The following is a 25,919-nucleotide window of genomic DNA, read 5'->3' on the forward strand; positions in this document are numbered from 1 at the left end:
CAAAAACTTATTTATTTATTTATTTTTATTTTTGAGACAGGATCTCACTCTGTTGCCCGGGCTAGAGTGCAGTGGCGCAGTCTTGGCTCACTGCAACCTCCGCCCCTGGGTTCAAGCAATTCTCATTCCTCAGCCTCCTGAGTAATTAGGACTACAGATGTGCACCACCACGCCCAGTTAATTGTTGCATCTTGAGTAGAGATGGTTTTGCCATGTTGTCCAGGCTGGTCTCGAACTCCTGGCTTCAAGTGATCCATCTGCCTCAGCCTCCCAAAGTGCTAAGATTACAGGCATGAGCCACTGTGCCTGGCCCAAACAAAAATTTATATATGAATGTTTATAGTAGCATTATTCATAGTAGTCAAAAGGTAGAAACTATTGAAATACACATCAACAGATGAATGGTTTTAAAAATGTGGAATATTCATATAATGGAATATTATTAAACCATAAAAAAGAAGGAAGTACTTACTAATACATGGCACAACATGGGTGAGCTGTGAAAACATGCTAAATAAAAGTCAGACCAAAAAGGCAACAGACAGAATGATTCTAGGTATATGAAATACCTAGAGTAGGCAAATCCGTAGATCAGAAAGCAGATTAGTGGTTACCAGGGCCTTAGGGTAGGGTTGAAATGGGGAGTGACTGCTTTATGGGTTGATGAAAAGTTCTGTAACTAGATAGTGGAGATGGTTGCATAACTTTGTGAATGTACTTAATGCCATTGAATTGCACATTTTAAAATGATTAAACTAGTAAATCTTATGTTTTGTGTATTTTATCACAATAGAGAATTTTTTTTTGAGACGGAGTCTCGCTCTGTCCCCCAGGTTGGAGTGCAGTGGCCAGATCCCAGCTCACTGCAAGCTCCGCCTCCCAGGTTTACGCCATTCTCCTGCCTCAGCCTCCCGAGTAGCTGGGACTACAGGCGCCCGCCACCTCACTGTGCTAGTTTTTTGTATTTTTTAGTAGAGACGGGGTTTCACCGTGTTAGCCAGGATGGTCTCGATCTCCTGACCTCGTGATCCACCCGTCTCGGCCTCCCAAAGTGCTGAGATTACAGGCTTGAGCCACTGCGCCTGGCCTACAATAGACACTTTTTTAAAAAAAGAGAACAAATGTGCTTTATTTTGGAGATTATAAATTTTAAGAAACTTTCCGAGAGCTCCTACAATATGAATATGAGTTCTTGCATCCAGGTCTCTGCAGTGTTTACTGGACTTCCATTTTCATGCTGGGGCAGGTTGCTTTAGTGTTTCCCAAAGTATATGGTGCCCAAGATAATTTTAGGTGATAAGGATATTATTGCTTAGAATAAGGATAGGACAAATGAGCAGATTTAAAGAAAAATATGTCGCAAATAATCACATAGATGACAAGCAGATATGACGGAATTTGTGATGATGGTATTCAAATGAATGAAGTTAATTTAGTGAAGTTTAAGAAATACTGGATAGTCTCAAACTCCGATTTTTTCAGTGAGTTCAATTTTAGATTACAATCACTAAGTAAACCTCATAAGTATATACTTTATGAACTGATGATTGGAAAGAGAGAATGGAAAAATGAATTTTAGCTTTTACTTTTTTGTGTGATATCCTAGCGAAAACTGATCCTAAAAATGAAGAGGAAGAAAAGCGACGAATTGAGGCTCGGAGAGAGAAACAAAGGCGCAGAAGAGAAAAAAACAGTGAGAAATACGGAGATGGATACAGGTTTGTGCTTAGAGTCAGAAAATTAGGCTCATTAAAAAATGATTACCTAGAAAAGGCAAACACATCAATTGTAATGTGAAAAAGTTCTTAAGATTCAAATGAAAAGGCTTGTTCAAAGATATAGAGGAATGCTTTTGATTTTTGATATTTATATGTAATCATTACTTAGAAAACATAAGAAAAAAGGCATTCTATTTATAATGGCAATCCAGAAATATAAAATATCCAGAAATAATAGCATTCTTAAAAAGACGTACTTGTCATTGAGGTTTGACTATATGGAGACAGTGATTTTCATGGGCAGGAACTAAATATTACAAATATGTAAGTTCTTTCCAATCCAGATCCCAAAGGAAATTCTGAAGAAGAGTAAATGGGTAGGTACTGACTTTTTTTTTTCTTTTTTTTGAGACGGAGTCTTGCTTTGTCACCCAGGCTGGAGTGCAGTGGCTGGATCTCAGCTCACTGCAAGCTCCGCCTCCTGGGTTTATGCCATTCTCCTGCCTCAGCCTCCTGAGTAGCTGGGACTACAGGCGCCCACCACCACGCCTGGCTAGTTTTTTGTATTTTTTAGTAGAGATGGGGTTTCACCGTGTTAGCCAGGATGGTCTCGATCTCCTGACCTCGTGATCCGCCCGTCTCGGCCTCCCAAAGTGCTGGAATTACAGGCTTGAGCCACCGTGCCCAGCCGGTACTGACTTTTATAGATAATCATTCATTAAAAAGCTGTAATAGTTAAAAATACGTGGTAATACACAAAACTAATTACTATACCAGAATTATTAGCCTGTGAGCAGATTGTCAGGAAGAATGTAATATTTAATAAAGAGGATATTAGAAATAAGAGGGAAATTGATTGAACAATGAAATAATAACAAAAATAAGTTTAGAGCTTCCTCATATGACACCTGGAATGAATGTAGTTAAAAAAAAAATGAAATTACAGAAAAACAAAATGTTCTGCAAGGAGATTTTTTTCCCAGGCTTAAAAGTTATAGAATAAATTACAAAGGAAATGATGAGCAGATTTGGCTAAATAAAAACTTAAAATTTGAAAGGAAAGCAAACAGACTCGGAAAATATAAACATGAGAAATGATTAATGTCCAAATTAGATTAAAACATTACCCAAATTATTTTAAAAAGTAAGAAAACTAAACTGTTTAATATTTAATATGATAAGGAAACAGCAGCTAGTAATAATTTTAAGGAAATTGTTTAAACTTAACAGTAATTTAAACTAAAAATTTAAATAACAGTATGCCATTTTATTACTAAGAAATTTGATTTGCTGATTAAGGAATGGTCAGAGGGGACACTTACAATTTCTTGGTGACATTATAATATTATAACTACTAGAAAGCAATTTAGCAGGTTTTAAAAAAATGTCTTAATTTTTCTTAAAGCCTTGAGCCCTGAAGTTTGAGGCCAGCCTGGGCAACATGGCAAGACCTCATCTCTAAACAAAACAAAACAATCCATAAAAAGAAGAGTAGTTCTAGTTTTAAGAACTACTGCTATTTTTAGTCCTTGTGAGTTCTCTGTCCCACTCATTATCTCTTGTGATTCCTTCTTTTGGTAGAAGCAACAGTCATAGTTATATTTTGGTGTAGAAATGAATTTAAATTATCAGCCTCTTGGAGTGTAAAAATCATTTTACATTATAAGATGCAATTTTTAAATTTAATTGCCCTATGAATATTTTTCTCATTAAAAATTTCGGATCTGAATTACGTTCATGTTAACATAATCTGGATTATGTTAATGTTAATATAATATATAAAACTGTGATTTGGAGAAAATGAAAGAACTGAACTTTCATTTAGCTATGTTCTCTGTAACTCTAAATATAAATCTGATGATATAACCAAAAGAATGTCAACTCATAAATTATCATTGTAGGATATAATTTCTTTAAAGTAGTCTAGATTATTTTCACTTATCAGAGCAGTTTTACTTTGAGTTATGAGGATTCGAGATTGAGTAAATCACTATTCTTGTGATAGGTCCCCTTGGATATTTGAATGCTTTCAACATAATAAAGAGCATGGAAAGGTTTATACCTACCCTTAAGGGAACCTAGGGAGAAAGAGATGGATGTGTGAGAGATGTACATAAATAATAGTGTATGACGAAGGATACCAGAAGAGAAGTACAATGTAGTCTCATGAGAAATAACTTCTAAATAAGAGTGTAGGAGGCCAAGCGTGGTAGCTCATGCCTGTAATTCCAGCACTTTGGGAGGCCAAGGTGGGTGGATTGCTTGAGCCTAGGAGTTCAAGACCGGCTTGGGCAACATGGTGAAACCTTATTTCTACAAAAAATACAAAAATTAGCCAGGTGTGGTGGCATGTGGCTGTGGTCCCAGCCACTTGGGAGGCTGAGGTGGGAGGATAGCTTGAGCTTGGGAGATGGAGGTTGCAGTGAGTTGAGTTCACACCACTACACTCTATGGCCTGGGCAACAGAGCAAGACTCTGTCTCGAAAAATAAGTAAATAAGGGTGCAGGGAAATCAGGGGAGGTGACCATGATGGACGTGGTATTTGAATTGATCTGGGGATGGTAGGGTTACAGGAGGAGTTGTGAGAGGCAGCCCAGGTAGAGGCCATGGCTTGCCATCAAAGCAAATAAATAGGAATGTGTTATTGTTATTTAGAAAATTGAAAGCAGTGTAGATTGAAGTGACTCTAATGGGATGAAAGGTATAATCTAATTTAAACATTTAATGGAGACATGCTGTGCCAGATATTATTAAAGGTATTGGTGAGTAAGCCAAAAAGGACAGATTAAGAAATTTCCTGGATGGCAGCAAAAACATTTTTGTCTTTGTTTTTTGAGCTTACAGAGCTAATGAAGCCCTTTGAGCAGTAATGTGCTCTTACCTGCTATAGGAAGTAACAATAATTAATTGAGTAATTGTGTGTTAGGAAATGTTCTAAGGGCTTTGTATGCATTAATTTTTAAAAATCCTCAGACACCTCTGTGAGCGTTCTCATCTCAATGTAAGAAAGCCAAGGCCTAGAGAAGTCAAGTAACTTGCCCAAGATCGCAAAATGGAATTAGAATATGAACTCGGCAGTTGGCTCCAGAGCTCATACTCTCAACCAGGAAAATAAATCTAGTAGCATTGCAAAGAATTAATTGGAAAATGGAGACTGGAGACAGAAACCAGTTACGTGACTGCTAGCATAATTCAAGGAAAAGAAAATAACGTAAGATAGAAACAGTTATGCTGGGCACAGTGGCTCACACCTGTAATCCCAGCACTTTGGGAGGCTGAGGCAGGCGGATCACCTGAGGTCAGGAGTTCAAGACCAGCCTGGCCAAGGTGGCAAAAACCCCATCTCTACTAAAACAGCCAGGTGTGGTGGTGCATGCCTGTAGTCCCAGGTACTTGGGAGGCTGATGTGGGAGAACCGCTTTAACCCAGGAAGTGGAGGTTGCAGTGAGCTTAGATTGCACCACTGCACTCCAGTCTGGGCAACAGAGCGAGGCTCCATCTCAAACAAACAAACAAAAAAAGAAACAATTAGGTGGGACTGTTCATTATGGAGTGGCTCTTGAGCTTACAGATGTATGCATTTGTCCAGTCCAGGCCTATTAATTATCCTGAAGTGAAGTAGTCTTTAGAAGGCAAGACTTTTATCACCCTAGAATTCCATAGGAGTGAGTTATGATTGTCTGGTGGTGTGCCACTTTGCTTTGTTGATATGATACTACCATTGGTTTAGAAGCTTGAGGATGGAACAACATGTAAAATAAGTTGCAGAACTTTGGAACTCGATACTTCTTGAGGTTTGCTTTGGCTTTTTAATTGGTCCAGGCTTGAAGTGGATAACTTATAGATCCACTGGTTCCATTTTTCCTACCTGGAAGCTCCAAAGTGGGCCAGAAATGCAAAGTGGTGTATGGGTGCGGTCCAAATAAGTACTTAAAGAAATAGTTTTTTTAGATTTAAGCTAAGTTTAATTCAGTCATAAAATGGAAGAAAGGAAATCATTTATGTTGGTAAAATTAGTTTTAATGGTATATTCTTATGAACTCTTTATAAGTGAATAAAGTAATATTTAAAGGAAAACTTTTTTTTCTCTTACAGAATGGCATTTACGTGTTCATTTTGTAAATTTCGAACGTTTGAAGAAAAAGATATTGAACTGCATCTGGAAAGTTCTTCACATCAGGAAACATTAGATCATATACAGAAACAAACTAAATTTGATAAAGTAGTTATGGAGTTTTTGCATGTAAGTAGCTGTTTTTGAAGTGAGAAGCCTTTTATTGATATGAATTTCTTATGATTTCATTTTTCACTTTCCCCATCTCTTGCATTTATGTTTCTAAAATTTTAATTTACTATTTAAAGAAAGAGTTGCTTTAAAATTAACCCAGAATTACTTGTGAATTCCTCTATAATAGAATTTGTATTTGTTATTTCAGAAATGATTACGTTTTTCACAGTTGTTTCTGGGGGAGGTGTCCTTTAACAACTTTATTGATGTAGAGTCAGCTATCATCCGTTAACTGGAGTTGTGCTGGTTACATTCATTCATTATTTCAGTTGAGTCCTATAACAACTCATTTTTATCATGAAAGATTATGCTCAGAGCAGTTAAATGTTCAGTGCCAATGCCAGGAATTCAGAGGTACCGTAGGGGTTTGGCAAAGGGAAAGACGGTTGGGAATGTTAAGGAATGCTTAAAGAAGGGGCTTGAGCTAGACTGCTAATTGTACATAAAATTAATTTGGACAGAAGAGATGGAATTATTAGAAAGTTAAAAATACAGTGATCATCAAGTATACATATGTAACACACCTGCACGTTGTGCACGTGTACCCTAGGACTTCAAGTATAATTAAAAAAAAAAAAGTCAAGAAACAATAGGTGCTGGAGAGGCCGTGGAGAAACAGTAACACTTCCACACTGTTGGTGGGAATGTAAATTAGTTAAATGATTGTGGAAGACAGCATGGAGATTCCTCAAGGATCTAGAATCAGAAATACCATTTGACAGAGCAATCTCATTACTGAGTATATACCCAAAGGAATATAAATCATTCTACTATAAAGACATATGCACACATATGTCTATTGGAGCACTATTTACAATAGCGAACTAATGGAATCAACCCAAATGTCCATCACTGATAAACTGGATAAAGAAAATGTGGTACATATACACCAGGGAATATTATGCAGTCACAAAAAGGAATGAGATTATGTTCTTTGCAGGGACATGGATGAAGCTGGAAGCCATCATCCTCAGCAAACTAACATAGGAACATAAAACCAAACACCGCATCTTCTCACTCGTAAGTGGGAGTCAAACAATGAGAACACATGGACACAGGCAGTGGAACAACACACCCCGGGCCTGTTGTGGGGTTGGAGGAAAGGAGAGGGAATTTATAGGACTAGTCAATAGGGGTAACAAACCGCCATGGCACATGTATACTTATGTAACAAACCTGCACATTTTGCACATTCATCCTGCAACTAAAAGTAAAATTAAAATAAAATAAAATAAAAACACTGGCTAAAAACAACAACAAAAAAATACAGTGATCAGGCCGGGCGTAGTGGCTCACACCTGTAATCCCAGCACTTTGGGAGGCTGAGGCAGGTGGATCACGAGGTCAGGGGTTTGAGACCAGCCTGAAAAACATGGTGAAACCCCGTCTTTACTAAAAATACAAAAATTAGCCAGACGTGGTGGCACGTGCCTGTAATCCCAGCTACTCAGGAGGCTGAGGCAGGAAAATCCCTTAAACCCGGGAGGCAGAGGTTGCAGTGAGCAGAGATCGTGCCACTGCACTCCAGCCTGGGCGACAGAGTGACACTCCATCTAAAAAATAAAAAAAGTGAACTTTCATACCACCGTAATCCTCATAGAACTAACTGTGACCCTTTATTTTCTTCTGTAATTTATTTCCTTAATGAGTTTCTGTGTGTCCTTTATAACTTAAATACCCACCTACTCTGGAAGACCTCTTAAATATTCTAGCTCCCTTTGATCCCTTTCTCTATATGCTTAAAATATACTTTGAAAAGTGAATACTTTTTGTAGGTTCCTAATATTTTATGATTATCTTTTCAACTAAATTGTAAACTCCTTAAGAAAAGATATCAATTCTTATATAGCAGTTATTGTATCTTCCATAGGATGAACATGGTGCTAAGCATTATATTGAGTACTCATTGAAAACTATTTGGATTCTTTCTGTTTTGTTTTCTAGGAGTGTATGGTGAATAAATTCAAGAAAACATCTATTCGTAAGCAACAGACAAATAATCAAACAGAAGTAGTTAAAATAATTGAAAAAGATGTTATGGAAGGTAAGTATTTAAAACAAATTATTTTAAAATTCTACATGTATTTTTACCTGTTTAAATGTAAATGATAGGCACTAGAGTGATATAGTACAGTCATATATACAGTAGCTCTGAGTGAGTTACCAGAAATGAACTTCTTTGTCTTCCTGTTCTCATGCTTACAAATTTATCATTACCTGCCATTACTTTCTTCACTTCAGTTTGAGAGGAAAAGTTACCTTTTCCTCTGGATGAAAGATACTTCTCTCTGTTCTCTGTTTCTGTTATTCCTTCTCCCAAAATTCAAGTTATGAACTCTTCTGTTTTTTAGTCTTTCCTTCTCTTTTGATTCCATCTCTGGAGTCTGTAAATATGCTTTTACTTAAAAAAACAAAACAAAACAAAAACGAAAACTAACCAAACAAAAAACAGCCAACAAAAGGAATAAAAAAAGGAAAGAAAAATAGACACTAGTTCTCCTAAATAACCTATCTTCTTTTTCATTTTAAATAACCAAATAACCATGCTTCTTTAAGCATAATCCACACTAGTCTCTGCTTCTTCGTCTCCCATGTATTACATTAAACACATTAAACAACTTTCGACTACTGTTAGTCTACTGAAACTGCTGTGACAGAAGTTATCAACACCAACTCCTCTAGGTTCTTTTGAATCATTATCTTCCGTAACATTTTTTACTAACTACATTATTCATGAATCATTTTTCTTGCTTTGTTTCTGTGGCACTTCACTGGCCTAATGTTTTTGTTATCCTTTTGTCATTTTTTAGTCTTTGTGCTTTCTCTGCCAGTCTTTTAGAATTTGATGTTTCTCAGTACCTTGTCATTAGCTTCATTACCATCTCCTTTTATATTCCTTCCTAATAAATTCACTTACTTACAGAGCTTAAGTTAGTATCTAGATGTTCGTTACTTATACATCTATATTTCTAGCACAGATCTTTCTTCTGAACTCAGTCTTACACATCTGCCTACTGACATCTCTCTACAGTAGTCACACAAAATCAACATATCCAAAAAATTTATCATCTCTTTGAGCATATCCTACCTTACATAGAAAGCAAAACAAAACCTCACAGTTTTTTCCTTCATTTATCTTGAAAAGGGCCTGCACCATCTACCAAAGCCGGAAGTAGAGAGTTATACGAGGTACTCTTTCCTTACTGTATCTCAAGTACTGATCAATTGAGAACGTCAATTCTATCTTTTAAATATTTATCAAATCTGTTTCTTTACGTCTCCTTTAAATACTGTATTTGTTCAAATCCTTGTCTGTTGTCTTGACAATTGTAGTATTTCCGAAGTAGTTTCCTTACTTCCAGTTTTTCTTATCTATGATTTTACCACATGATTTCATTGTTTCAGGAACTTTCAGTGGCTCCTCATCCTCTCCAGGATCAAGTTCAAATTCCTAGGCATGGCACATAAAGCTCTTTATTATTTAGGCCTTTTTTTCTATTTTCATCTTTAGTCTCTTCTTCTCTGTTCCAGTCGTACTAACTTGCAGAAAGTACCATTTTCTTTCACCCTTCCCTTGCATATGTTTATACCTTCATCTGTAATAAACCCTAGTCACCATTTGCAAGATCCAGAATATCTTTGTTCCTTATGAATCCAGTTTTGACATCATTTCCCCTTTTCTTACTCATCCACATTCATAATCATGGAAATTCTTATTTTACTAGAAAATCAACATTTGTTTTCCTTTATATTATAGTTTTGGGAGGGTGAATGTACAGGCCTCAGAGCATGGTTGTTTAACCTGATTAGGAACTATAATGTAATTATACCTTAATAATTTTAATTAGTTAGCGATATATTAAATCTACATATGTAGATTTATGAGATGTGGTAGAAATACTCAACATAAACCTGTTCACTCTGATCTTTATTTTGGAAGAAGGGGTATGGAAACTAAGTAGTAAAAACTTCATTGGTCAGAAATAATACATGAGTCATTTCTTTCATAATTGGATGTCTTTTGTAGGTGTTACTGCAGATGATCACATGATGAAAGTAGAGACAGTTCATTGCAGTGCTTGCAGTGTGTATATCCCTGCCTTACATAGTTCAGTTCAGCAGCACTTAAAGTCTCCTGATCATATCAAAGGGAAGCAGGTAAAATTTTGATCTGTCTTAATAAAGTTGCTGGATTATCCATCAATGTTTTATTGTTCTTTGGCCATAGCTTCACACCTATCTGCAATTTTATCAATTTATCAATCTCATATGGAAATAACTGTGATTATATTGAGAGAGGCAGTATATAGTGGTTAAGAGTGAGCTCTAGAGTAAGATTCCCCGAGTTGTTCAATCTATAACGTGTTAAGCAAGCAAGTTAGCCTTTCTTTGTCTAAGTTTCCTTATCTGTAAAATGCGGGTAGATGATCATTCTACTCTTACCTCATTTTTTTAAAGAATTAGATTAACTAAAATGTATAAGGCAATTAAAATAGTGTCTGGTAATGGTAAGCATTCAGGAAATTGTAGCTTTTATTGAACTGTTAACTTTTTAAAAAGTCAGTACGAAACAGTTTTGTGAGAGAGTGTGTGTATTGTGTGTGTGTGTGTTTTAGAATAAAAAAGTAAAGATTTGATTATTACTGATAAATTTTTCTGATGGTTGGGAAAAATACATTTAAAAACAGCATTACCAGCTAGCATCATTGTTACATTTTTTAGTAGAATATCCCTGAAAAATTTACTGTCTTTTTGGTTATTATGTTTCTGCTTCTCTATTGGCGTGGCTGGTTTTATTTAGTCAGATTTACTTCAGGCAATACAAATGTTTATATTGTGGAAAATCGGTTTGTTTGAAAAGCATATTTAAAGATTCAAATATTAAAGCCTTAAGTTTTAGGTAGAACATAACCAGTGTTGAACTTGTATTTTGTATTAAAGTGAACCTCATTTAATTCAGATTTCTTCAAGCATTTTTGAACACATACAATCTTTTCTTAATCTACATCTTTTTCTTCTCTTGATATTCCCTTGACACCATTTTGGCAATTAGACATTCTATATTGTTACCTTTCTTCCTTTGTGTAATAGTCTTGAAATAACTACAGCCTCAAGGAAGACTAGATACTCTTGTAGTATGAAAAATTATTCTTCATTTTTTGACAGCATGAAAATTAATAGTTGGGGCCTGGGGAGGCAGATAGGGAGTGGAAAGAAGAGAAGGCAGCTATCTAGTAGAATCTAGACTTGTAGATTTGTGGGACTGAGTGTTTTCTGTTGAAGCTGATTGGCTTGAATCTTCAGTGTTTTAATTCATAGATTTAGATTGTGGTTATAGTAGGTACTGTTGCTCTATAGTTTGTAAGAAGATAAGTCATTCAAATCTAAGGGTTTGAGCATTAAATGCTGTTTTAATTATGGAAATATTTTTCATAGCATGATTTTCAAGAACCCTCAGTGTGTTCTGTTTTTTATAGGCTTATAAGGAACAAATAAAAAGAGAGAGTGTCTTGACTGCTACAAGCATTTTAAATAATCCAATAGTGAAGGCGCGATATGAACGTTTTGTTAAGGTAAGATATTAGGGCAAAAACCTTTTCGATAATATTGTGGTATTGCAATAATTAACTGGTGACATAGTAACCTTTTGTGATACTTGAATATAGTATAACATATTAAGAAGAATTTTACTCAGTATCTTGTATATAGGTAAAACATCTTTTTTCCTTATTGTTGGGTTGGTCAAGATGGGAGCAGTGATTCCTCTGATCATCTTTGTAGCGCTGAATCAATTGAGAAATACACAAGAATTAGATAGAAAATCAAAATGTCAGCTTTATTCTTGATTTAAGAAAAAATTGACTTGGAGAATATATCTTAGTTATGTAGTTGCTGTGAACTTTTAATATTTCACTTCTGAATTAGGTAGACTTAGATCCTCCCAACTTCTGTTACCAGCCCAGATGGAGAGCAACAGGCTTCTCCTAGTTTACCACATGGCGTAGAACAGACTAGGATGTACCTTTTCTGTCACTAGGAAGACCCAAAAGAGGGGACCCAGAAGGGATTGTATTGTGTACACCTAGTTTTTTCTTCCAAGCATACTAATTGCATATGTCATTCCTTTTCTTTGGATAAAAGTTGGAGGGTAGCAGGAAGGTCAGATATGTTGCTCCAGAAGAAGGAATCTCATGGAATTTGGAGGGCAGGAGAAGAGAGGTTTGCTTCTAATGTTAGGAAACTCAGATGTGAACTCTTTACTCCTCAGAGTTTTTGCCATATGTTATGGCTTGAATCCATCTTTACATAAAATGTATTATAAACACTATACAAATAAGAGCATACTATGATTCAGGAGATTAATAGAAATCAATTTTAGAGGTTAGTCTTTTAGTTTTGTTCTGTTTTTACTTATAATACCCAGACTGGTCTGACAGAAGTTATTTTTCAGTCTTTACAAAATAATACCTACCTTAAAATCATTATTCTACACTGAAGAGAGCAGTTGTGTTGAAGATGTACAAGTGTGTTATTTGCATTAGTAAGTATAGATTAAAGAAGTTTTGTTTATTTTGTCTATTGTGATTGTTAACAGCTACTCTGAAGAAAACCCGATACATATTTAATGACCATTAAATTGTCCCTCTACCAGTTCTTTCCAAGCGAAACAATATCAGTTCTTTCAGCTTGTTCCTTAGGGACCTATTTTCTAATTTGTTAATTTAATATTTGTTAATATTTGTCACCGTTTACTACATTCTTGACACTGCTTTAAAAAAATGAATGCAGCCCTGAATTGAAATCCAATTTTATGGGAGGTATGGCATCAAAAAGAAGCATCATAGCTAAGGAAGGAAAGATTAGATTTTTATTTTTGCATTGTCACAAACTTCTGAGAAGTCAATGGTTTCTATTGATATGTGAAGATAATTTTTAATAAGGGAAGAATGCAAAATTAGAATTTCTATATAGTGTTTTCAGGTTACACATAGAATTTCTATATAGTGTTTTCAAGTTACACAATTGAGTCACTTCATGGAATGGGAGATGTCACTGGTGGGAATATCCTGCTCATGCATGTATTGTAAAGAACGCACCTGAACTGAGAACTCCTCTAGAACTTTGTTACTCAGAATGTGATCTGTGGATCAGCAGTATTGGTATCACTTGGGAGCTCATTAGAAATGCAGAATTTCAGGTCATACCCGGGACTACTGAAGAAGAATCTTCATTTTAATGAGATTCCTGTTGATTTATATGCATGTGAAAATTCAGGAAGCACGGGGGTCACATTACTCACTGATGGCCCTTTATTCGGCATGCCTGTCTGCTCTGTTCCCTATTGTCGTTCCCCAGAACATCTTCTGCTCATGGTCAGCTCTGGTCATGGCTTAAAACTCCTCCACTGTCAAGTACTCTCTGTCTGACAAAATGCCCTTGTAAATCTTTGTCCCTTAGAGACACAGCAGAGAAGACAGAAAAAAACAAAATAAAACAAAACAAGTTTGTCCCCATCGAGATGATCAGTTCATCAATTTCTCCTAGTTGTCCAACTGTATCATCTTGTTCTGCCTTCAGTCCTTGCTGTGGGCATTGATAATCACCCTTTCAGTAGGCAATGGTGCTGTTCTAAAATTCCTTATTCGTTCTAGCGCTATGGTTAGCTTTAATGTTTGTCTTTCTAAAAAATGTGGAATCGTGCGTGCCAGTCCTGTGTTTCCCAGATTTTTACTCAATTCACAATAATTTTACTTATTAACTACCAGTGTAATGTGTTTCCTATAGTGACTTTTCCAACCTTTAGTAACTTCACATCTCAGATTTCATTCTTGCTCTCTTTGTTTCCCATATTCTTTTTCTTACATATGTGTTTATATTTTAACACAATCTCTTTGTGTTGCCCAGGCCAGAATGCATGGTGTGATAATAGCTCACTGCAGCCTTGAACTCCTGGGTTTAAAGCCATTCTCCCACCTCAGCCTCTTTAGTAGCTGGGATTACAGGCACACGCCACCACCTTCAGCTACTTCCCATATTCTTATTCTCCTGCATTAGGGAGATTGAGACCATTAGATGTAAATTCAGTAAGTGTTCGCATTTCTGTCTTAGATATATCTTTCCTTCACCTTTATTATCTGTGAGGAAAAATCATTGCCTTTCATATGTGTCCTAATTTCATCACTATTTCTTCCCTTACTTGCATCTGATTTTTTTCCTGTTTTTTTTTTTTTTCTAATCTTCCTCAAATAGACATGCTTATGAGTTACCTAAACTAAAAATGACTTAACTTTTCCTAGACTTTGGCCCACCCTATTTTATCATCTTTTCTCTTCCCACAATATTTGAAATGGTAGTTTACTTTGCATGTGCTCTTTGCTTCCTCTCTATTAGTCACTCTTTAAACTAGTAGTTCTCAACCAGAGGAATGTGTTCGGTTACCCGTGAGGCTAAGATAAATGAAAAGCTGCCTAAGCCCTTTTTTTAGGCTTTCTGAATTAGGGTTTCCCAAACCTCACTGATAAATACCTCCTAAAATGCTTCTCTTATTTTGAGACAGAGCCTCACTCTGTTGCCCAGGCTGGAGTACAGTGGTGCGATCTTGGCTTACTGCAAACTCCACCTCCCAGGTTCAAACGATTCTCCTGCCTCAGCCTCCTGAGTAGCTGGGTCTGCAGGCGTGCACTACCATGCCAAGCTCATTTTTGCCCTGAAATGCTTCTTAAATGTGCAAGTTACCAAGCTTCTCCTGGAAATTTTGATTTAGGCGGTCTGAGATTGATCCAGGAATTGGTGTTTTCAGCAAGAGCTCCAGTACAGACTCAATGAAAATCTCAGGGTGTTGGAACCAGGGCCTGTGGTTTTTGACAGCTTCATAGGAAATTTTAAAGATACATTCTTGGACAACTGCTGCTGTCTTAACTGTCACATCATACTTTTGAAACTGCTCTGCTTAAGATTACTAATGATGTCATTATCAAATCTAGTGACCTTTAAAAAATTATAACATACTATTTTAAATGTATGAAAATAAGGGGATAGTACAATAAATCCTCCAGAACCTCCATTCTGTAATGATGATCAACTCTAGTGACCTTTTTCAATTGCTTTCTGCTTTTTTATACATATCATTTGACACTGTTGATCTATCACCTATTCTTGAAACTCTTTTATCAGGTAGTCTTTTACTGTCCTGGGTTTTCTCCTGCACCAAGTGTTCTTTCACTTCTTTTTTTTCTTTTTGTTTTTGAGATGGAGTCTTGCTGTTTCACCCAGGCTGGAGTGAAGTGGCATGATCTTGGCCCACTACAAGCTTTGCCCCCTGGGTTCACCCCGTTCTCCTGTCTCAGTCTCCCGAGTAGCTGGGACTACAGGTGCCCGCTACTAATTTTTTGTATGTTTAGTGGAGACAGGGTTTCACTGTGTTAGCCAGGATGGTCTCGATCTCCTGACCTCGTGATCCGCCCGCCTCAGCCTTACAGGTGTGAGCCACCTCGCCCGGCCTTGTTCCTTCACTTCTAACTTCTGCTGCCTCCATGTATAGAGTAGGCATCTTCATAGGGTTTTTATTCCAGCCCTTTTTTCTACTTAATCCACCAGTCCCATCCCAGGGCCTTGCCATTTAAGACTCTGGCTTCACCATGCAGTCTATGCAAGCAGGCAATTCATTAATGTAAATATCTTACTTTGAACTCTCCTCTCTTTTTTGAGTTGCAGATTTATAGCTGCCTATTAGACATCTAGATATCTGAAGTTTTAATTATATATATTAATAACGTATACACACTTCCTCCCCTTTTCCTTTCCATTAGAATAGTGATTGTAACTTACCTGTTCTGTGAATAATGTCACCACATCTTTTACATTTCTGGTCTGGGGTATTAGAGTAGCTTCCTCACTAGTATTCCTTCTTTTGGTTCTCTACTTCATCCTTTACATTCCTGTGGCATTCATCTTAAAGGGTAGTGCCATTCTTAATGTTTTCCTGCTTAATAACCTTCACTGTTACTTCATTTCTTACTACATTAATATAGCCTTCTGATATGTCAAATTTGTATGAGATTTGATCCAGGTATATAATTCAAATATTAAAATAAAGTTGTACCTGTGAATGTTTACTGAGAGGTTTGTCTACTTTTTAAAAGTAGAAATAAGGCATGGTATCTAATAGATTAGGCAAGGTACCTGATTTTCATTTGAGTTTTAAAGAGATTCTGTAACATTAAATACTCATATAATTAAGTAAAATGTAAATATTTGTGTCATCTCTTTTGTTTCTACCAAAAACAACACTTGCCTTTGTCATATATATATATGTCATATATATATATATGATTTTAGAAATACAGTTAAGGGGAAAATATGCTGCTCTTGGGAGTGAATATTCAAGTGTGCATCAATTTTTTGAATACTTACCCTAGAAGATTCCAGTTATGGAGTATCAAATAATGGCTTCAGTAAATTATATGCTCACATTTGTATGAAATGGACACTCAGCAAATATTTAATGAATTTGTTACAATTTATAATGAAAAGTTTCAAAATGGCATTTACTCCTCATGATATGGCAAGTAAAAATTTCACTTGCCATATCATGTAATAATGAATTTGCTGATTTTAAAACCCATTTCTTATGTTTTTAGGGTGAGAATCCTTTTGAAATTCAAGACCATTCTCAGGATCAGCAAATAGAAGGAGATGAGGAAGATGAAGAGAAGATTGATGAACCTATTGAAGAAGAGGAGGATGAAGAGGAGGAAGAAGAAGCAGAGGAAGTGGGGGAAGTAGAGGAGGTGGAAGAAGTAGAGGAAGTGAGAGGAGGAGGAATAGAGGGCGAGGGAAATATAGAGGGAGTGGGGGAAGGAGGGGAAGTAGGGGCAGTGGGAGAAGTAGAGGGAGTGGGGGAAGTAGAGGAAGTAGAGGAAGAAACAGCAAAGGAAGAACCGGCTGATTTCCCTGTTGAGCAACCTGAAGAAAATTAAATATAAGATATTAGATTTAAAAGGAGCTTTACATTTCGGTTCTAATGTAAAAAAGGGTAAGACATTTAATAGCTTAAAATATGAATTAACACCCATGTTGCATGCATTCCACATATTAAAATTTGTTTTATATAATTTCTAAATGTTTAACATTTGTTTAATAAAATGAAGGTAAAACTATTTTAGTTTAGTTTTTATAGCTACCAAACTTAGATCTGATAAATTGTTTGTATAATTTTTAAGCTTAATTTTTATTACTTTATTGGTGTTAAGGATAACAAATGTGTATTGTTAGTATAGCTATTCTAATAATTTTATCTTAAATGCTGCTCTTGGGAGTGAATATTCAAGTGTGCATCAATTTTTTGAATACTTACCCTAGAAGATATAAACTGGGCAAGTATTTTGTGCTCTGACTGTGTATTTTTTTACTGCATTGGACATTGAATAGTAATTTGCGTTAAGATACGCTTAAAGGCTCTTTGTGACCATGTTTCCCTTTGTAGCAATAAAATGTTTTTTACAAAAAATGTTCTCCCTGGATTAGCACTTTAAATGAAACAGAGTTCATCAATGAAATGAATATTTAAAATCAAAATTTGCCTTAATGTATCAGTTCAGCTCACAAGTATTTTAAGAGGATTGAGAAGACTTGAATTAAAGAAAAAAAAATTCTCAATCATATTTTTAAAAAGTAAAACTAAAAATTTTTTTAAAAACACATTTCAAATAGAAGTGAGTCTGTAACTGACCTTATTTATACTCTTTTTAGTTTGTTCCTTTTTCCTGTGCCTGTGTCAAATCTTGAAGTCTTCCTGAAAATACATTTGATACAAAGTTTTCTGTAGTTGTGTTAGTTCTTTTGTCATGTCTATTTTTGGCTGAAGAACCAAAAAGCAGACTTTTCTTTTAAAAGAATTATTTCTCTTTCAAATACTTCTATTCTTTTTTAAAAATTACTTTTTATGGCTTATATACCTACATATATAAAAAGAGAACTTGAGCTTGATAGAGGATCTATTCTTAAGTCATTTGTTTTCAAACAACCATCTATCTATGTCACTAATAAGTAGTGCTGTTGTTTTTTTCAGTCTTTACTGTGGCCTCTTTTGAGAGTAGGGTCCTTTTTTTTTTTTCTTTTTTGGGACAGGGTCTCACTCTGTCGCCCAGACTGGAGTGCAGTGTAGCCTCAACCTCCTGGGCTCAAGTGATCCTCCAACTTAGCCTACCACGTAGCTGGTACTGTTAAGTGTGAGCCACCATGCCCAGCTAAATTTTGTAGTTTTCGTGGAGACAGGGTTTTACCATGTTGTCCAGGCTGGTCTCGGACTCCTGGGCTCAAATGACCTGCCTGTCTTGGCCTCCTAAAGTGCTGGGATTACAGGTGTGAGACACCATGCCTGGCGTAGGGGGCTGCATTTCAGTGAAATTAGATTCTTAAAGTTTTGAGGCATTGTATGGATAAATGTATTATATCAGATTGTAAGGCATTAAGTGGGTGACTATATGGACATTTGTAGAATCCCACAGATAATTTATCTTTTTGTATAAAATAAGACTTTTAAAACTAGACTTTCTGGACCAATATAGTTTTTTTTTGAGGTGAACTAAGTTTGCCTACCTTAAAGCTAGGAATATCCAGTAGATACTTGCATCTAATTTTAGGGATTTGGTGCCAAATAAGAGAAGGTTATTTGAAGACTAGAGAAATTTGGATACTCTCTAGGAGTCTGTATTTACTTAGCAGGCTTTTGAAAGCCTTTTTGCTTAGTTCAAATTTTAGGGATAATAGGACTTGTTACCCGCTTGTTTCTCCTTTATTTGAAAATATTTGTGGAAGGGCTAAGGTAAAATAGTAATAAATTCCTCTAGGTTATTAGTATTTGGTTCTTTTGATACTAAGCTGAGTGATTTTTTTAAAAACAATGTCTCTGGTAATCTGATTGAGATATGAAACTTTTGGAAAGAAGACTGTGTAACAAAAATTCTATGTAACAACTAGATAAATGTTTTAGAATGAGAGATAGGAAAGAACATCTAAGTAGTGTTTTTTTGTGGGACACACGAGCCTTTATACAGACAAGCTAATTTGCAAGATAATGATAAAAGTGTATTTTGTTACTGTGCTTTATTCAGAAATTCAAATTCATGTATTTCCTATTGGGTAATTTGTAGATGGGCAGTTTATAGGCAAGTTAGTTTTTGTGATCCTTAGTGTTTATATTTTCATTGCTTTTGTAATAAGGATTTATATAAGATCTTAAACATCTTTCAACTTCTGTTTTCCAATTATCACTTGTTTTCTCTATTACAAAGTGAGATACATAGTTCTAAATAACCAAAGAAATTTATTTATAACCTACACAGTTGTTTCAGCTACATGCCTAGGGACTATCCTGTATTCTTCCCTTTTTATCACTTCCTACCTCCAGTCTATCAAAAAGTCTGTCTGTTCTACTTCCAAAATTTATCTGCCCACTCTTCTACCTCCACAGCAACCAACCCAGTTCAAGTCATGATCGTTTCTTATTAACTAATCTTGATTCCACCCTTACTGTGGTAGATTCAGTTTTCTACACAAGTATAAGCTTTTAAAAATGTAATTCAGATAATGTTAATCTCATGCTTTTTTTTTTTTTTTTTTTTTGTACCTATACAGTTAGAACTCCTTATCATGTTGATCAGACTGGCCTAGCTTTCCAACTTTATAGCATATACCATTCTTCTCACCAGCCATAATGGCCTTCTGTTACTTTTTTGATGAAGTTCTTTCCTACAAAGACCTTTGCATTTTCTGTTTCTATAGCCTGTACCCATCAGCTTCCCTTGGCTGATTCTTCATCCTTCAGGTCATCTTAAATGTTAGAAAACGGGAGTAGTTCTAAAATGTTTGTAGAAGCGAGGATTTGGGGGTACCAACCTAGATTTTACTAGAGCATATTCTTTGGAGATGTTCTTTTTTCCCACTTTTTATTTTTATTTTTTTTATATAGGATCTCTCTTTGTCATGCAGGCTGGAATTCAGTGGCATGATCATGGCTCACTGCACCCTTGATCTCCTGGGCTCAAGTGGTCGTCCCACCTTAGCCTCCCAAGTAGCTGGGACCACAGGTGTGCACCATCACACTCAGCTAATATTTGTTTTGTAGAGATGGTGTCTTGCTTTGTCGCCAGGCTAGTCTTGAACTCCTGGACACAGGCAGTCCTCCCACCTCAGCCTCCCAAAGTGCTAGGATTATAGGCATGAGCCACCACGCCTAGCCTGGAGGTGATATATTTTTAACAAATATCTCACATGATTTTGAAGGTGGTCAGTGATTGCACTTTGAGAACATTCATAGGGCCCTCAAACAAATTCCTGGTGCCTGTAACTCTCCCCTATCAAGACAGGAGTTTCTGCCCTTTTGAATATAAACATAGGTTTGGGGAATTCTTCATAATATTTTCTGAAAGCACTGGAATCTGTAATAGACCTGCGGTAGTCAGAAAATGGGGCCTTTCCCCCCCTCATTTAATACTTACAACTGTATTGTGAAGTTAGTAGGATTAGTACTTTTCCCATATAATAAGCTCATTCTTGTACATGTAGACACAGAGAAAAGAACTACAAAGGTAAATGTTAGTGCATGTTGAAATGTATTTAAGAACTCTGTTTTTGTTGACAAGATTGTTCTTATGTAGAAGTGGATATTATCAGATTATTTTAGATGTTATTTAACATTTGATTTATTTACCAAATTGTCCTTACTTTGAATATAAGCAGACTTTTTTTATTGTGGTAAAGTATGCATAGCATAAAATTACCATTCTAATCATTTTTTAATATACCATTTAGTGGCATTAATTACAAGCAAACTTTTTTTTTTGAGACATAGTCTCACTCTGTGACCCAGGCTGGAGTTCAGTGGCACTATTTCAGCTCACTGCAACCTCTGCTTCCTGGGTTTAAGCGATTCTCATGCCTCAGCCTCCCGAGTAACTGGGATTACAGGCACACACCACCATGCCTAGCTATTTTTTTTGTATTTTTAATAGAGATGGGGTTTCATCCTATTGGTTAGGTTGGTCTTGAACTCCTGACCTCAGGTGATCCGCCTGCTTTGGCCTCCCAAAGTTCTGGGATTATAGGCATGAGCCACTGTGTCTGGCATACAAACTTTTGATTACAGTTTGACACCTGTTGATGGACAGAAAATGGAGTAACCACACAGGCAGAAATGTTCTAGTCTGCATGACAGTTACGGTTCATTTTATAAATAAACCATTTGACTTTATTTGGTAGTTATGGTTCCTATCCTGAGTGCTGGATCTCTATTTGGTATTTGAACAAATCCAGGGAATCTGCAAGGCTGAAAGGCAGATTCTTGGCAATGGTAAATTCAGTAGGTCCTGCCACCGTTTGAGGCCTCCTTGGAGACAGCCACACTAGTCTAATCTCTGCTTGACTTTCCCTTCTTTTTTCCCAGACCTCTAATTCCCAGAGGTCTGTTATGAATTCTAATGCTTTCAGAACATACTACGGAGAATCCCACAATGATAAATTTTCCCAGTTTTTGTTTTAAAACAAAGTTTAAAAATACTATATTAGGGGTTAGGGTGAGGTGATGTTGATGTTGACAGATGGCCCCCTTGGTGACAGGGAGGTATGAAATAGCATGGAGTGTGGAAGGGTACTATGAGTAGCTTATTTATTAGATCAGTATAAAGTATAGATTTAAAAGAGATTAAAATGGCATGCTTGATTCAAGTCATATATTCTAAAGTTCTATTAAAATTATAGAGGAGGTACAGTAATATAAATTTCAGTAATAAGGATAGCTTTATAATCACACTAGAAAGACAAGTGTGCTGTGAAATATTTCTAGAAGATTTCTAGAAAACAAGGAATTAGATGTTGGTGAAACCAAGAGAGCCAAGGAACTGACAGCCACATACAGATGATAATTAAAGAATGACTCTAGTTGTAGAGACAGCTCTGAGATGGGATGTCTGTAGTGTGCTAAGCCAGATTTTTAAAGGACTAGATAGTTATTCTGGTCTCTGACTCAGAGCTACTGGTCCACACAATTCCTCTAAGCTAAAGCTATAACACAACTTGATGTTTGCCAAATAAGATGAGACTCACAGAGTATATATGCAGAGCATATAAATAGGGGTCATCGAAGTGTGGCAGTGCCCTAGGTATATTGTGATTACCGCAAGGAGCTTTGTTACTCATACTTACAAGCAAACAAAAATCTGCCAGCTGTCTATTTCCCAGTTTTCCTTCTGACTGTTCCTTTCTCCTTTCTCACACAATTAAAATGCTAGGTTTCCTGTAATCACAATCTTCAGGGAATTTTTCACTCAAGCCCAGAAAATAAACTCCAGATAATGATACTGAGAAATTTATTGGTTGGAAAACTATCTGCGGCCTCCCCATTTCTTAGTAGATTTTACGTTTTTAAAGGGTTGTAGAACACCAAAACAATATATGACAGATACTGTGTGTGGGCCTCAAAACCTAACCTTTATATAAAAAGTTTGTTGACTCCTAGGCTCTAATTTGCAAATAGACAAACAAATGAGAAACAGCAAAAACTTAAGGAAAAGAGCAACATGAAATATATACAGTAAACTTAACAAGCAGAAAGAATTCCTGGGAAAACAATTCAGGGGGAAAAAAATGACCAACTATAATTAGTATTATATGGAATAATAATTAGCGCTACTTATAATAGTTTTATATGTAATCCTCATCATATTATATGTCATAATCTTCAAGTATTTTAGAGGTTATTGTACTAATTTAAAAAATGCAAGTTGCTATAAAGAAGTATCTTGGAAATAAAAAACAGTTGTGAAAATAAACTCTGTTTTAGGCCGATTAGTTGAATAAACATGGCTGAGAATCAAATTACTGAGCTAGAATTTTGAGCTGAAGATACTTCCAGAGGCTTACAAGAAAAGATGAAAAATATAGAAGTTACAGTAAAAGACATAGAAGATGTATCTCTTAAAGACATAGAAAACCCAGAACTTCTGTTTAAAAATTAAGCTTCATGAGATTAAGAGCCATATGTATAGAGAATTCACCATTGAATACCCTGCATGTATCACAGGCCAGGTAAATACTATGCAATAAATATTTTTGAATGTATAAAAATATGTATGTAAGTATAAATATATAGAGGAGTTCCAGAAAGTGAAAAAAGAAGTGAAGGATCAGAAAAAAAATCTGATGAAAGATTCATATTAGAAGTCTCCAGTGCTGAGCAAAAACAATGAAAAAGTCATACTGGATGAATACTGACAAAATACGTGTAATCCCAAGCTTAAGAGAAAAATCTCAAAATGTCTAAAGAGAAACAGTGTACCTTTAAGGGGAAAATAATCACATTGGTCTCAGACTTGTCATCTGTACATTGGAGTACTACAAGATACTGCTATTTTTGAAGTTCTGAGGGAGAACTATTTTGAATTTAGACTTCTGTCTTGAGTGAAACTATCAAGAGTAAGGGCACAGTAAGGACACTCTAGCAATTTTAGAACATGCAAGGATTTCAGAAATTAACTGTCATGAAACACACTATGCACACCATGATATCAAATTATGTAAAGAAAAACTTGGATAAACAAGAAATTGACGTAATCATAGCTACCTATTTGAACACAGCTCTTAGAAATTGTCAGATAAAGAGTTCAAAATAGAGGAAACATTTTGAATTATATAGTGCACAAATTTTAATAGCTGTAGAATATTTCTTTTCAAATGCCACGAAAAGACCATGAAGCAAACCACAATATTTTTTTGTTTGTTGATAGGTAGAAATTCAGGGTCCATCCTGTCATGACAATGCAGTGAAACTAGAAATTAGCAAGTGGATAGCAATAAATCAATTTTAAACAATAAAAGAAAACACTCCTTATAATGCTTGCATTTAAAGGGAAATAAAAACTTACGAAAGAGAATCCCTATTTTATTTAAGCAGTTCTAGATTAAACAAAATGTTGAAACATCTCAATTTGGTCTCCGAGGCTAGCATAATCCTTATTCTAGAAAATTGTTCATCAAAGATAACTATGGACCAGTCTCACTTATGAACAAATGTAATCATTGAAAAAGCAAGACCAATTAAATACCCCGAAATAATGTGTCATGGTAGAGTAGGGTTTATCTGAAAAGTGCAACATAACATATTATGTAACTCAATCCTTTAGGAAATTTATTACTTTAACTTGAAAAAAAACACGATAAACTTGATAGATGCTGGGAAAACATTTCCTAAGATTTAACACATTCCAGATTTAAATTTGTCAGGCTGAGAATAGAATAAACCTTTTAACTTGGCTAAGGAGTAGGGAGGTCTTCCAGAAAGCTTCAAACATCTGCATTCAAGTCAGGATTAAGACAATAAAGACCGTTGCCTATGCAACAACCATTTAACCCTAAGAAATAGAAGTATTAGGAAGAGACAACATAGTCCTTATTTTGAGCAGTGTGATTGTAGAGACAAACATCCAAGAGAATCAACTGAGAAACTATTAGACATGATAAAAGGTAGTTTTGTTTAATAGTTCATCATGAAAATCTGTACTACATAGAAAATCTGTATATAGAATGTAGCATTGGCCGATTGGAAATGTAATTTGAAAATCCCATTTGCAACAAAACTTGGAACTGTATACTGTCTAAGAATAAACAATGGGAAAAATGCAAAATCCATATGAGGAAAATGATACATTTTAATGGAGGAAATAAAATACCTGAATAGATAAGCACTGTGTTTCTGTCTGAAAAATATTGTCTATATGCCAGTTATCTTCAGATAATTCATTAATTAATTACCATTCCAGTTGTTACTTAGGGTTAGTGGTGGCGGTGAGAGAAAAGTTAAAAATACCAGCCTTGGGAACATTGAAGTGTCTTTCTCATATATATAAGTTCAGGTAGACAAGGCAGGGCTGGTGTCACCCTTCAAGATGTCAGAGACTGAGGCTCCCTCTATCTTGTTACTTTGCTGTCTTTAAAACCTTATCTTTGACAGAGCATGGTGGCTCGAGCCTGTAATCCCAGCACTTTGGGAGGCCAAAGCAGGCAGATCATGAGGTCAGGAGATTGAGACCATCCTGGCTAACATGGTGAAACCCCGTATCTACTAAAAATACAAAAAATTATCTGCGCGTGGTGGCAGGCGCCTGTAGTCCCAGCTACTTGGGAGACTGAGGCTGGAGAATGGCGTGAACCCGGAAGGCGCAGTTTGCAGTGAGCCGAGATCGCACCACTGCACTCCAGCCTGGGTGACAGAGTGAGACTCCCTCTCAAAACCAACCAACCAACCAACCAACCAACCAACCAACCTTATGTTCAGTTGTCCTGTGTATATTCCAGCCCATGGAGAGGGAGAAAAGGACTGTTCCCGGAAATTGTACCTACTTTTCTACATGAATCTCATTGCTTAAAGCAGCCACATGAATACAGCTAGCTTCCAGGATGGGAGTTGTGTTTATTCTATATGGCCATGTTCCTAGGTGAAAAGAAAGGGCTTCTATTAGAGAAAAAGGGGAGAATGGATGTTAGCATATATTAGTGTATTACTAGCAGTGTGTACCACTTAAGTTTATTCAGAAACTCATATACAAAGTCAATAACCAAGAAATTTTTTTTACATGAGGAACATTTGACTTACATTTCTTACTACAACCATACAACAAAACAATAAGTATATCAAAGATTAATACATCAATGAAACATTAAAGAAACAAACTCAAGTAATGTGTAGATATATAGTTACATGCTGAAATCATGGGTAAAAGTCCAGGCACAGTGGCTCACACCTGTAACCCCAGCACTTTGGGAAGCCAAGGCAGGCGGATCGCTTGAGGTCAAGAGTTTGAGACCAGGCTGGCCAACATGGTGAAATGCCCTCTTTACTAAAGATACAAAAATTAGC

The 25,919-nt window shown here is 36.0% G+C and overlaps 1 protein-coding gene across 3 annotated transcripts in view; it reads left to right on the forward strand.

The window, feature by feature from the left end:
* Positions 1-24,739, forward strand: part of ZNF326 (zinc finger protein 326) — a 42,688-nt gene extending 17,949 nt beyond the window's left edge. For all 3 annotated transcript variants that reach the window (XM_025362960.1, XM_025362946.1, XM_025362952.1), the window contains 6 exons: positions 1,607-1,718; positions 5,815-5,962; positions 7,952-8,051; positions 10,035-10,165; positions 11,485-11,580; positions 16,648-24,739. In XM_025362960.1, the coding sequence (XP_025218745.1) occupies positions 1,607-1,718; positions 5,815-5,962; positions 7,952-8,051; positions 10,035-10,165; positions 11,485-11,580; positions 16,648-16,986 (926 nt within the window). In that variant the 3' untranslated portion in view covers positions 16,987-24,739. The remainder of the gene's footprint in view (positions 1-1,606; positions 1,719-5,814; positions 5,963-7,951; positions 8,052-10,034; positions 10,166-11,484; positions 11,581-16,647) is intronic.
* The last annotated feature ends 1,180 nt before the right edge of the window (positions 24,740-25,919 follow it).

Source organism: Theropithecus gelada, chromosome 1, assembly GCF_003255815.1.
Source record: "Theropithecus gelada isolate Dixy chromosome 1, Tgel_1.0, whole genome shotgun sequence".
Lineage (NCBI taxonomy): Eukaryota > Metazoa > Chordata > Mammalia > Primates > Cercopithecidae > Theropithecus > Theropithecus gelada.